The sequence below is a fragment of the Nesoenas mayeri genome (genome assembly GCF_963082525.1).
Source record: "Nesoenas mayeri genome assembly, chromosome: 5".
Taxonomy (NCBI): domain Eukaryota; kingdom Metazoa; phylum Chordata; class Aves; order Columbiformes; family Columbidae; genus Nesoenas; species Nesoenas mayeri.
Window position 1 is genome coordinate 34,366,997 of NC_137548.1, and position 15,311 is coordinate 34,382,307.

Consider the following 15,311-nt stretch of genomic DNA (forward strand, 5'->3'; position numbering starts at 1 on the left):
AGTATCAATTATTATTCAGCCTAGAATTTTTCCTGCAGCAAATACTACTAATGCTGTCTCATTTTTTCTCCTGTCCATGCATAGTAAGTGCCAAGTACAAGTTCTCTGTAATGGGTCATGTCTGAGGCAGACAACGTCCGCACTTTGGTAATGACACAGCTACTGCCTGAACCATGGCCATTAAAGACATGATTGTCCTTTCCCTTTCCTACACAGCTCATTAGCTACACCAGAAAAAAAGGGGTTTTGGCATTCCTTATTCGATATAACGGTCCTATTTTGCTTTATACATCATTTTTCCAATAATATTAATCTCCATGGAAGAGGGGTTTGCTAGAGTAGCATAACAGCAGACTTAAATTATAAATCAGTCCATGGACAGACATCACCTGAAATATTGGTACTTTTACATACATATTAGAACTTTCATTCAGTTTTCCTGTACAATAGTTTTTCTCCCTCACTGGGATGTGGAACTTTCATTTTCAAAGGCAAGAAATCTTACAAGGTAAATAATAACCTTGTACTCTCAAGCAAAGCTGAATCAGCAAACCACCTATTTTGCTCTTAAAATGAGACTTAGAAACCCATCTATTATTCAACGATGAGTAAAAAGGGAGTTTTCTTAAAATGTAAAACTCAAGAGTGACCCCAAAAAAGCAAACACAAAGAAACAATAAATACCTTTTTAGCCTTGTTTTTTTTTTCATAAGTCTCTGACAATGGTTTTCTTTTTTCCTGAGTGGTGTCTTTGGAGAATAAATATTCAAACTCAGTAGTATCAAGTATATCAGGTTCTTCTAGTGATTCCCATAACATTGGCATAGCAGTTTTTCTATAAAGGGAAAGGTAATAATAAAATTTCCAGTAAACATTTATGAAAAACCATAATAGATCTAACTATTACAGATGAAAATCCGTGATAAATGTCAAAGAAACATGTACTACTGCTATACATTTTTGGCACAACAGCCAAATATTACAAACTGTAGCTTGTTCAAATACATCTTTAGAGATTTCTGCCATTTCAACGAGCATTAGGAGCATTTCAACAGCAGCTTTTCTGTGAAATTCCCAGTAATCCATTTAGAGCTCTAAATATAAACAATATGAACAGATAGTGAACAGACTTTATTCAATCACATTTTAAGAGCATTTGTGGTCATTTGAACAGGACTGGATTGACTTCATGTTAGCTGCAGATGTCATATGCTCATATTTATCCTTGTTGTAGTTTTGAGGAACTAAGGTAATTATTTGGCCTGTATTTGGGGACACTAACCACTGTTCTGCTCCATTCAACCACCTATAAATTTGAAATGTGGATTATCCTTCCCTTTTTTTTTTTTTTTTTAATTTTGGTGTGTTTTTGTTTTTGTTGTTTGTAGGTTTGTTTTTTTGTTTTGTTCTGTGTTTTTTGTTGTTGTTTCCTTTGAAGACCAGATTAAGATTTGGAACACTTTGGAACTTATTTATCCAATCCTCTAGTTTTATCTGGATTTGGGGAAAACACTATGTAGTGCCGCAATCATGGCACTTGCATTTTGCATGAGATTTGTTTCAAAATTTCAGTGCTTCAGGAAAACGTGGGACAAAACTTCTGTGTGCTCCTCGTGTCTGTCAGTAGAAGGTGGGCTCATTCTTCCAGCAGGTGTCACTAAAAGGCAGTGAAATTATTTGCAATAAAAAAATGATGAAAGTCCCTATAAAACACAAATAGCTGAGGTCACTAAACATACTTTCATTAGATGTAATATATAACAAAATGCAATACCTACCAATTTAAGGGGAATAAGTTTTTTAAAAAAATTTAGTGGTTTTTCTACTTAATACTCAACTTTACATTTACTGTCATGAATGTTTAAGGAACTCTAATTCTTCCATGAGCATCTGCTGATGCAGCATATTCTGTTCTACAGGACATGCTTACAGCTCCACAGCATCCCTCTCTCTGATATTTGCTGTAGTGTCAACCACATTGAAGAATGAAGAATTCTTTCTGGCTCTGTAACAAGAACTTTGAAGTCTTGGATAGCTGCTGATCTGAGGAGCAGACCCTTGAAGAAGTTTCCAGTTCTAGTGCAGACTATGAAAATGCTGGACCATTACATCTGGTGACCAGCAGTTCACTAGAAAGCTATGACTTGGACATTGCATTGAGCAAAAGCTTGAAGAACCAGCAATGTTTCAGAACAAACATTTTTATTTCAGTGCATCAACAGGAAGAATTAAAGTAAGGTTTATTTATGGACCAACTATTTATTCAGTATGAAACAATTTTTCTCTAGTAATTTTGGGAAAGTAAACCCAAATGCTCAAATTGCCTGCTTCAAAATATTTCAATGCCTCTAATTCTGAATCATTGAAACAATACAACTAATATTTCATTAATTGTTTGTTCCTCTCAAATATTTTCTATAAAACATTAACACCTTACAAAGCTTTATTATAATAGAATGATGAGTCTGTCTCATCAAAATAAATTCAGACAAAAAGCTGTAAACTAAAACCTCATATTTAAATACATTTAAATTCAGATATTTAACTTAACAGTGTTTAAATATAATCCTAAAAATAACTGAAAATAAGAGATTAAGTACAACCATAAATAATTTGTCATACTTAAATAATTTATAGTTACTTATTATAAGAATTTAACAAGTAATCTACAACAAACTATCAAGTAATCTACAATAAATCACCTGTAATATAATAATTCATAATATAGAATAATATAGAATAACATATAATATAGTTACAGGATATTATAAGTCATATATGATAAAATAAGGTAATTTATTACAATGTTCAAAATAAGCTTAGCATCTTTGCAACTGCACTTATGCTAAAATAATTTTGAACACAGGTAATAATGATTTGAATTTTAAGACCTGAAGAATCATGTAATTTCATTACTAAAATGACACAGGACCTGAATCTTATTTCATAATTCTAGCAACTCCTTGTTAAGCTAGTCTGTGTCACTTAAGCATCCCCGGAAAAACACTTTTCGAGACAACCCTCTTAATGGAGCTCTATGTTACATTAAACACTACTTGAAGCAAAGCTAGAATCAGCCAAAATCCAATAGGGCAGCTGAGCAGCACTGAAACCACATACCAGTGTGGCAGTAAGGTATGCATGCTGGTCCAGACAGTGTAAATGGGAACACTTCTCCTGCCAGCTGAATACATGGATAGCATAAACAGAAGTTGTGGGATCATTTCAAAAAGAATGTCCAAAAATTGTTTATTTATGTCTGTTCAACAAAAGATCCCTTATAAACAAATCAATATACGTTTCACGGTAACTTTAGATTTGCTACAATGGTATATACTATCAGACTACTTTCATTGAATCACAGAATGGTTTGGGTCAGAAGGGACCTCTAAAGATAATCTACTTCTGCCTCCCACCACAGGCAAGGACATCTTACACTAGATCAGGTTGCTCAAAATCCCATCCAACCTGACCTTGAAGACCTCCAATGATGAGGCATCTACAACTTCTCTGTGCAACTGTTTCAGTGTCTCAAACTTGTAAAAAATTTCTTCCTTATATGCAGTCAAAATCTACCCTCTTTCAGTTTAAAATTATTGTCCCTTTTCCTGTCACTACAGATGTCAGTAAAAAGCCTGCCTCCATTTTTGTCATAAGCCCCTTTTATATATTGAAAGGTCACAATATGTTCCACCTCGAGCCTTATTTTCTCCAGGTTGAACAACATAACTCTTTCAGGCAATCCTCACAGAAGATGTGTAAGCCCTCTGATAATTTTCATGGGCTCCTCTGGTCCTGCTCCAACAGGTTCATGTCTTTCCTGTACTGAGGGCTCCAGTGCTGGATGCAGGACTCCACGTGGAGCCTCACCAGAGCGAAGTAGAGGGGCAGAATCACCTCCTTCAACCTGCTGGCCACACTTCTTTTGATGCAGCCCAGGACATGATTGGCTTTCTGGGTTTCAAGCTCACTTTGTCAGCTCGTGTCCAATTCTTCGTTCATCAGTTCTTCTCTGCAGGGCTGCTCTCAATCCACTCATCCCCTAGTCTGTATTGATATTGGGAATTGCGCCAGCTCAGGTACAGGACCTTATAGTTGGTCTTGTTGAACTACATGAGGTTTGCAGAAGTCCATTCCTCAAGCCTGTCAAGATCTGTCTGGATGGTATCCCTTCCCTGAAGCATATCTAGAGTTTTATCCTAGCACAAAATCAAAATAAGATTGGTCGTTTTTTTTTTACTTTTTATATGCATTTTTTAAACTACATAGAACTCTATCAGTATTGAGACTCCTCTATAATGGATGCCTCATGCTACAGGTTCTTCAACTGCATATATATATATACGCTTTATTTTTCCTGCTCTGACATAATTATACAGAGAGGTTGGTTTCCCATTTAACTGTTTCTAGGAATGGAATAATAGAGGATGACACAACATAGTGCTGTCAAGTGAGACTGAAGTGACTGGAAAGCAAAAAGAAACTCTAAGTGCTCATCTGACCAAATTTTAACATCCTAATGCAATTTTAATTAAGATTAAAAACCAAAACAAACAAAAAACCCCACATACACAAACCTCCAACTTTCTAATCTCTTAGCTACCTTTTTTCTTTGTAGTGCTAAGTCTAGGAACCTAGGATCTACCCTGTTACTAGAGTTTTCCATGGAGTACTTGGATTTTTGGGAAAAAAGTGACAAAATTTCTTTTTGCTAGAATGCACATAATTTTCATTTATAATGCACATAGTTTTAATTTATATTTAATATTTTAAAATAGTTTCTTATGATCTATTTTAGACTTCTAGAACTGATGCAATTTTTTTCTTAAAACATGTAAATTCCATTCCTCTACACTGATTTTGTTATACATTCCTAGACAGTTAACTTTTTGCTGGTAAGTCTTAAATAGTATACATACCCTTGTATCATGGCTTATAAATACCAGCTCTAAGTCCAAATAAATATAATAAATATATTTTACCTGCTGCCTTGTAGTTGTATCCGTGTCCAATACAAAGGCTTCATGGGACGGCTAGGTTCAATGGCAGGTTTTCGAGGACCTTGGTTTGAAGATAAAGTGCTATTAAAAAAGAACCCAGGCCCAGGAGGTGGAGGGGGTGGAGGTAACCCAGATCCAGGCAGTGGAGGAGGAACAGGAGGTCCCAGCCCTGGAAGCGGTGGTGGTGGTGGAGGTGGTGGTGGTGCTTGAAAATCCCTACAGCCTTCAGAAAGTGAAGATGGCAGTGGTGGACCAGATCCAAACTGAGAAGTCACTGAAGCTGGACCCATTGGCAAAGGAGGTGGTGGAGGAACTAAACCTTGTAGTGAAGAATCAGGAAGGGGAGGAGGAGGAGGTGGTGGTAGTGGTGGTGGTGGTGGTGGAGGAGGAGGAGGAGGCAGCATTTGTTTTGGTTGACAAGGTAAGACACTTTCTGAAGACTGTACATTGTAACTGTCCTTATTTTCACTTTGGGCAGAAATACTATGTGACAAAGAAGAAATATTGAGCTTTTTGGGTACTATTTGGTTATTTTTCACAGCTCTGTTTTCTTCTTCACTAGGCTTTATGAAAGTTTCTCTGTCAGTCTGTATACATACATTTCGGTATGTCTTTGGTGGGTTGTCATCTTCAGTAGAAACACCAATATCTTTTGCTTTTTCACTTCTTCTGTTTAATTTATTATCAAGTTCATTCTTCAGCTGTGCAATGTTTTCCTCAAGCTGAGCAGTTGATACAGCATGTTCTCCACGAATATGGAATACCCTGAGTTCAAACTGAGACTGTAGAACAACAACAAAAAAAACCCTTAGTGCAAAACAAAAAAGCCCTCAGGTTTAGTTTTTTTTCCTAAGGTGTTTATTTTCTAGTAATTAAAAATCTTCACTTTTAGAGTATGGTACTTTAAGCAAACCATGATGACAGAAATACTTCACTTTCTCAGTTCTAGATAGCTTTATTGCAAGCTACTACATAATTGGACAATTACTCATCTTTAAAGAAATGTAAGCAGTGTGTATTTCAACTAAACATATTTGATTAGTAAATATCCAGAACAGCAATTCAGCATATTCTAAGTTGTACCTTATCTTTAAGAAGACTTACAGTTTTTTAATTGCTGAATGCAATGATTCATTGTTCATTATGGGAAAAAAGTAACTTTTTTGAATGGCATTGTACTTAAAGACACAATTTTATTGACTATATCATTTAATAAATATGCCATATATATAGTTAATATGCTAGGAAGTAAAAAACAGATTAAACACAACAGAAGTTGAAATGCTGCCCTCAAAAAATATTAAAGAAACAAATTAAAACACTTTCTCAATCTATTAATAGTGTTATCATCAATTAAAATCACAGAGATTTAAATTTATCTTTACTATTATATTAAAACTTCATTCCTCCTAGATGTATTTTAATCTGTAGTTCAAGAAAATAAATCTTAGAACCAAGAGAATCAGGATGATTTCACTGAGATAGAAGGAAATAACAATCTTTCAAGAATATAAGTAAGGAAGAAAAACCCCTCACTTTCCTACCATATATCAGGAAAAGAGAAAAACATTTGACACAGACATGTGTCCTTTAAATAATCCAATCCAATCCAATCCAATCCAATCCAATCCAATCCAATCCAATCCTGCTACTCCAGATCGTTAAGTCCCTACAAGCTATTTTCTGTTACTCCAGGATACTATCAGGCAGCTGGTGTTATCTTGTTTCTTTGCAAGGCAATGACTCCTGAAAGAGCATTTTCCATGGTTCTTTCAGTACAAAGGGAAGCCAAGATTTCAACAAAAGCAGCTAATGAGCTGCGATTTTCCCAGATTCCTGGAGGAACAGCAACTTACACTTAAGTTCTCACACAGTGCTGGTAAGAAGTGGCAACATAGCACTCCCTACTTATCATTCCAACTTAAGCATCAGGTTAGAGTTAATAGTTTACAGCATTAACTAATACACATCCAAGTCATGCATGTGTAGCTCAGTATGGCAAATACAGTAGTGTAATATACTGTAATTTTATATCATGCAAAGAATCTTGAACAAATGCACAAACAATGTATGTTATTTCTTACAGCAGTATGATCATCTGGCATTCTAATCAATTTGTTAAGGTAGTGTCCAAAGTAAACAATCTGAAAATACTTTCTTGCAAAGATAATCAAACAGATTTGTGTTGGGAACAACCCATTTGCTATTAGTTTTACAGAAAAACTAGGACTGATATGTACAACACATTGAACATTTTTTGCTTGGCTTTTTTTTTCCTTCCCCACCCCCCCTTTTTTTCCTCTACTGTTGTTCTATCAAAGTTTGTTGTTGCTCAGCTTCATTATTAGTTCAGTTCAAGTACCACAAGACTGTCTACCATTTGAATTGTTCCAGAGCAATCACCTTTCTTTTTAAACTCAGCATACTGATCCATAAATGAGGTAATGAAGTAAGTTTGCCTTAGGGAATTTAGCTATTCTGTTTATCATAGTGCTTTGCCCCTATTGGACATAAAAATCTCCCTGATAGAACGATTTACTTTGAATGTTAAGGATTTTCCCAGCAGTAAATCTGAAGTCACCTCAAAAACACACTGTAAAACAAGCATGGTATTTTAAAAAAACTACTTATTACATTTAACTGGGCATGAAAGCAATTGTGTTAGCATTATATACCTTTTCAAGTACAGATCTTCAGTCTTTAATTTACAATATAAAATTGGTGGTTTAAACTCAAATTATATTTGAGGTGATATTTTTATGCTTTGTCTTGTTTTTCACTCTTTCGCATTTTCAAAATTATTTTCTGTTATTAAAAATAATAGAATTGCTAACATAAATAGGAATTAAAGCTAAAATTACTAAGCACAAAACAGAAAAGCAGGCTTAACAAAACTGGGATTTGTATTTGCTTAGAATTCTTCTTCTGATGTATTTTACATCAAATTTATAGTTAGTATTTTTATTACGAAGATATGCCACTATATTTTGTTATAGCAATTGATGATGCAGTACATATCCAAGCAAATATTTTCTTTCTTACAATTCATAAAGCACAGGACAGGAACAATGGAATCTTCTTATACTTTTCGTTATTATAAACAAACCTAACCTACTGAATATAATAGAACTATTTCCATCTCACAATTTCAAGTGGGAAATAAATCAATCAAAACTACTTTCATAGTAGGTGCTGTCATCAGAATCCTGAAATATTAAAAATATAATGTAAACACAGAGACATTTTATTGAATATAAATTAGTGTTAGAAGCGCTCATGTACAACCTTTCCGGTTAAAATACTGTTTTCATCTAAATGGGAACCAAAGTTTTTTACCTTAGTATACAACATGTCTACCAAAGCTTACAGTTTTATTTTCAGGTGTCTGTCAACAGTTCCTTAAAATGTTTATGATGGCTACATAATGATACATGTGGCTGCTGAACCAATTTTTAGCTAAATTCAGATCTACGAGGATTTGAATAGATACAGTTCAAATTATTCAACTGGATAGATACAGTTCAAATTATTCAGTATCTTTTTAGTGAATCCTGTCAGCAATTATTACTATCATGTTGGCAATGTACTGAGTCTGTTTCCATGGCACGTCATGCATCAGACTCCTGGAGTCTTTGGGAACTGCTGTTAAGATAAACAGTGACCAAAGGCTATCATCAGAGCATAATAGTTAGGTCACAGCTATTTTAAGCAGAATGAAATGGAAAAAAAAATTCAGTGGGAAACAAGATGTCTGAGAGAGGGAGAAAGGTGTGGGAAGAAGGCTGGTGGGACAGAAGATACAGGAGGAAGGCTGGACTTAGAAAGCCATCCTTTGCAGCATGAATGAACATGATTTATAACTGAAAAAGGGTAGAGGATTTGGAGAACTATCAGAGCAAAATGTCTGTCTAAATTTCTGTATATAATGACAGCAGGACATTAAGAAGAACGGTTTGGGAGATGTTCATCAGCATGGTTTATACATACAGGATAACAATTTATTTCCATTGGAAAATGCATTTGCCACGCTGCTGACTTGTTTAGAAGCCTGCTGCCTGCTTCTCAACAACGTTCACATAAGAAACTGGGATTGTATATGTAGTGCAAGAAACACATTTTTCTGCTTCCTTGACCATTTCACTTTCTTGCAGCACCAATCCGCTGTTTCACAGCTTATATCAAATTAAGACCTCAGGCCTTGGCAGGTAGAGGATCTCTGGTTTCTCATTGTGTCCGTGACTATTGCCAGCCACCTGGTGATATTGTCTAGTTTTTGTTACATTTTTCTCCCTCTCCTGTACACACACATAAAATTGACACTTACAGTTGCCTAAATTTCCGTTACAATAGAGATACATTTCTTCCAGATTACTGTTACCAATACCAGACTAGAGGCAGGTACATTTCAATAAAACCTTATTACTAGTTCCTCTTCATGTTGACAGTTTGACAGAAAATGTAAGTATATAAATAAATGTACTGTAAAAGCCTCAATATGCTGAAATCATATTTCAATCACGAATTTGAAGGTACCCCCTAAGTATCTTAAGCCTAATTCACACAACAATATGCTGCTTTCCTTTGTATGATCTTTCTTGTTCATTGTCAATATTAAATATGCAAATAATGCTATGCTAGTATGTTGAAGAACACTGATAGAAATCAGAATTCATAATAATCTTATCAGACAAGGAAGCAGTCTGTAAACATATGCTACACTTCAAAAAAGAGAGCTGCAGTGTACACAGCCACTGAAGGGACGGATCAGTAGTTGGGCAGCTCTAGGGGAAAATGATCTGTGAAGGACAGCGTATCACAAATTCATCCTGAGTCAACAACTCCATATTAGCATGTATAAATGGAAATGTCATATGCAAAAAAGTAATCCTTGTGCTCTATTCAGCTACTAAAAGCTGTATGTATGTTCAGTTTGAGGAAAATGATGTCCCTGTGTTCGCGATCACTGCTATGGAAATCTAGGGCAGCTCATTCAGTATTAATTTTCTAGGTTCAATCTACATTGCCTTTTGCCTCCACCTCACCCTTAGTGGATAACAGTCTCCTTGTCTCCTAGGTTTCTTTCTCTTTCTGTTGCTGAAAAATACTTCCACTATACCCTTAAATTAACTTTGCAAGAGGTAATTCAGCTTGAGTGCTGTCAGCTGTCCTTTCAATCCTATGCTTTTCTGAGCTCTGAAACTAACCTTCCTGACAGATGTACCCCTTTTTCCATTCTTCCCTAGGCTTTCTGCTTCAACTCAATATCCAGTTTGAAGAGGTTGAATAAATAATAACAGTTCTGTCTGTCCCTTTCCCTGCTAAGTCTTATTTTGCTTCCAAATTTGCCCTTGCTTGGAACACAAGTTTCAGAGCTTCTGCACCTCTGATTCTCACTAAATAAGGTCCGTGCATATTTGCTATTCAAGCCTCACCAGTACAGCTGTACTTACAAATTAGTTTCTCTAATCTCTCAAGGTTTGCCTAATATCTGCCATTGGAATGGACATGATCCATTTCCCTTGAGTAAAATCACCTCACTAGAGCAAATAATTGCAGCTGACTCTCAGTTCCCTAAAACACAGACAGTTATATATAAGCTTAAAATAACTCTTTCTAAAAATATAGTGCTGTTAATGGGTAAAATATAAGCCATCCTTAAAAAAAAAAATAATAAAAAAAATACCCCTTTAAAAAGTTACATGATATTGACATGATACATGATGATTATGCAAATATTCAAAATATTGACACACTGTAGCCTGGAAAATAAGAAGAGTTTTTGCAATGTCTTCCTGATGTCTTCCTGTCTTTTCCCCTTACACTCAGCCCTCTGTCCTGTGATTCCTGTGACTTTATTTCTGCACCTGCTAAGTGTCTTGACAACACAGAGAAAAAAGGCAATTTATATTTTCTGAAAAAAAGTCAACAGCTCAGCCTTGGACCCGTAAGACTCAGGAACATATGAAGCATATGTTCAAAGGAAGAAAAACTACCAAAATCAAATGCAATTAATCACAAAAGAAAAAGACTAAATCCTCTCATTCAGAATGTAACCTAGGGGTTGTCTAAATGTTTTTGAAATGGTAACATGGATTGACAGAAACAAATCATAATGCCAATGTGGCAGCTTTTCTCCATGCTCTGATAGATGACAGAAAGATTACAGTCTCATTTAATACAGTTAATACAGTCAATTAGAGTCTATATAGTCAATTAAATGCAATCAACTCATGTATATTTGTTGTGTTACTGTTTTATATAATGTGATTTTATGTGGACAAAACCGTTCTAACCATGACTTAGAATTGCTCTGATATGAAAAGTTTTAGAACAATTTGTATATATGAATATGAGAAAACTGTAAATCTCTACAGTAATCTACATTCAAAAATCAGTTGCTGGCTTGTTATTAGTCAACACTTACTTGCAGCATGAATGTTGTAAAAAATCCTGAGAAATGTACTAGTAAGATACATAAAAACGTTCTCTAAAGTGCTGTTTAGAGTAAGCAACATGTAGAGCTTTTGCTTTGAAACTAGCACATTAATGTTTCATTGTTAATGAAAAATATTTTTTCACTAGTGTTTACAGTGCAATTGTACTTTGAAAAGTGACTGTGTAAAAATGGCACGTCTTTAATGAACAAAGCACTTCTATGTATATCAGAGACAGACCTCTTCTTTAACTGAGAAACACACACTTTTACTAGTTTTTACTCTAATTAGCCTGCAAAAAACCAACATACTAGGGAGAAAGTGAGCTCGATTTTATTCCCTTCTCTGACTTTATACACTGATCATTAGAACTAATTAGTTACTTATGCCCAGCCATGAAAATGAAATAAATAGGAACAAAGAAGACACGAAGTATATAAGGATATGTTTTCTAGAAGTAGAAATGCTGGGCAGGATGGGGGGGGTGGGATGGGGGAGGGAAGGCGGATTTGAAAAAAAAATTGAAAAAAAAATTTATGGACTTCACAGCTTTTTAATTTTTTTTTCTTAATGGTGTTTTAGCCATCAAAGTATTGTGCATAGAAAAGAGAGGAAAAACACATTTCTCACAGAAGACAGCCTCTGATTTTTTGTTTTTGTTCATTCTAAGTAATTTCATCTTCAGTTTTTGGAAGAGCTCACACTTTTTATTCTTGTATTGTGTTGACAAACAAAAAAAAAGTCCTTTATTGTTAAATCTCTGCCCTTGAAAAAACATACATTTGTTTTAAATTTTAACAACAATTAGAGATTTAGCAAAGGATTTCTCAATGAAAAAAAATTAAACCTATTCCAATTTACATAAAAATCAAAATTCCTCTCTAACAAGGATAATCATTTACGTATGGTATATCACCATTTTGAAGGGTAAACAGTATGGATTATTCTTGCACCTCACAGTAAGAAAATGAAGCTAAATGACTGACATTCTCAAACATTTCCAGAACCTTAAGTATTTGTATAGGCTATGTATACAGACACCAATTATCTTTCTAATTCAAAGATATTAAATACATAGTTTTATAGAGGAAATGTAGCAAAACTAGTTGGGAGGAAAACTCACCATAGTGGGTGTACTGAGCATTGTTTTTATATATATTTTTAAATATTTAGTTATTTAACAATTATTGACATTTGGATAGTGAGAAAGAAATACAGCCTTATAGCCAGTAATTCTGGAGTACAGAATTATTGGTATAGCACATCATTAATATATACCCAGTTACACTATAAAATACATTTTGTTAATAATATCACATGCAAGATTACTCATATATAGGACTACAGATGGCTTAAAATTCACATCACATTTTAAGCACTAATTCACTTTCACTTTTGATACTTTAAATATTTACTGTGAAAATATACATCATGTTTGATGTGTTATAAAATGCAACTTCTGATTTAACAACACCTGCAATTATTTGTGATTGATTTGTGATTCTTTTAACAATTATAATTTCTACAAAGATATATTATGAAGAGGTCCTCAAGCTCAGGTTACTACACTTAAGCAAACCTATAAATAGATACCAAGCATATAGCCATTTGATTAAACATTAAAAATATTAAGATATTATTCTTCCAACAACTAAGTTACACAGTTATTCAACATCATAAGTAAATGGCATTTTGACATGCCCAATATAATTAAATATCCAAAAACCTAGCAGATCTTTAATAGTATAACTATTTAAAATAGAATAGTAAAAATGTCTGTTTATGGAAAGGAAACCTAGATGATCGACTTGTATATAATGTATTAAGAATTGTAATAATTAAGTATTTGAGTATATCAGTTACAGATTTAGAATGACTCAGAATACATCCTCCACAATAACTTCCTTCCTTACTTAATATTTTATAGCCGTACTTAGCAGATGGATTACTACATTTAAACAACGCATATTCATATAAGGAGTGAAGTTGTTAAAAACTCTGTTTCATTATAAAATTAATATTTCTGTGAGGTTATGGAAGTTGTTACAGAAAGCGTAACAGAAAACAGAAAGCTTGAAGCAGGCAATATGTCCAGCCTTTATGAGACTTGTATTTATACTATCTGAAAATCTAACTAATATAAAAAAGGACTGTCAGTATAACTGCACAAGTCATGTGAATTATCTACCAGAAAGAACAAAGTAATGCCATCAACCTGGAATTTTGAATTCACTCATGAATTTCTCCTTCCCATGACACCAATCCAGAGGGATACAAATGAAAATAAAACATTGTATTTCTAAACTGTTATAAAGGGAAGGAGATGGTAACGAAGTTTTATTACCTCTTCCCTGTCTCACCTTTTTGATTATTCTGAAATAACTGGTATGATACACTTTCTTTCATCTTTTTCCTTGTCCTTTCTGAAAGAAACACCATCTAACCAAGATCATCTTCAAAAAACCAAACAGGTAAATGAACAACTGAATTAATGTATGAGAAAGTACTAAGTTCAATAAAAGAAACTGTTTAAAGATAACCTCAGCAAAAATGATTTTTGAGAAATGAACTATGTTTCATACTCTGGTGTTATTTCTGTTATATCCTTATTCTTTGTTAGAAAAACTTCAAAACCAGCAAACAGCATTTCTCAGAATACAGAAAACCCCTGAGAAACTGAAGGTATTAACATAATAATAACTCGTCTGCACTGAAAAACATTCAAATCAAACGTGGCATTTTTATAATGAGTATTTAAATTAACATATTCTTACATTTTCTTGCATGTTTATATGTTTCTAATATTCTTCCAATTCATTGTTCCAGTTTCAGTCAAAACTATTCTTCATGTAGCCAGTAACATGCTCTTCATGCCACTTCAGAATTAGTTTTCAGTTATAACACATTTTGAATACTTATTTTCTACAGACTCAATTCTGCATACAAAATTAAGAAACATATAGTAACATCTTCAGCTACTCTTCACTCTCCTCCCTCTTTAGAGTTGACAGTTGTATTACCCTTTTGCTTTGCTTCTTGAATTCATTTCCTAGCGATCCCCAGTGCTTGTTTTCTCTTCTTCTTTCCTATTTCATCTCCTATGCACATTCAACCCTATACTACACAGTAAATGTGTCACTGTAATTACTATATTAATTTCTAGGCTTGTTATCATCCTTCACTTTATTACTATAAAATTATTCTCCTAAATTAAATCCCATTTTTTAGCAATTTGATTATTTGATGTTTTCTGTCTTGTCCTCCTCCTCACCATTTTCCAGGACCCAGATTCAATAACAGCCAAACTACCATCCTTCCAATTGCAAAACCTGTCTGCTTGTCTCCCAACAAGGAGTGCCTGGCAATAGATTTGCAAGTGTTTGGCCAGTGCATTTACACCTATTGAGTCTAGTGGATCTATAAAGACAATAAATAAGAAATGGCTGGGTTTTGTCTGTTTGTTTTCTTTTTTGTTTTTGTTCGTTTGTTTGTTTTGTTGTGGTTTTTGTTTGGTTTTGTTTGTGCTTTTGTTTGTTTGGTTTCATTTTTTTTGTTTTGTTTTAAAATATATGTAACATAAGGTTTTTGTTGGTTTGTTGTAGTGTTTTGTTTTGCGTTGTTTTGCTTTTAAATCAGCTCATTCTTTCACACTCGTGCTAAGCTTTCAGTGACCATGCAAGTACAAAGGTAACAAACATACCCCCATTTTTGTCACTGCAGGACAAGTATGAAGAGTCATGCAAAACAGATCTATGATACAAGGACTCCGCAGCTGTTTTCTGATCAGGACCATGTATTTCAAAGGACTATTCTGTACAAGATACAAATCACCCCTTGCATGGTAGACTGCACATAGTGCTGTATTCTTCTAAGCTTC

General features: G+C 34.2%; 1 protein-coding gene across 1 annotated transcript in view; it reads right to left on the reverse strand.

The window, feature by feature from the left end:
• FMN1 (formin 1) overlaps positions 1-15,311 on the reverse strand; it is a gene marked incomplete at both ends in the record, with an annotated part of 135,459 nt that overhangs the window by 81,698 nt on the left and 38,450 nt on the right. The window contains 2 exons of the mRNA XM_080345247.1: positions 685-835; positions 4,983-5,782. Of these exons, the coding sequence (XP_080201373.1) occupies positions 685-835; positions 4,983-5,782 (951 nt within the window). The remainder of the gene's footprint in view (positions 1-684; positions 836-4,982; positions 5,783-15,311) is intronic.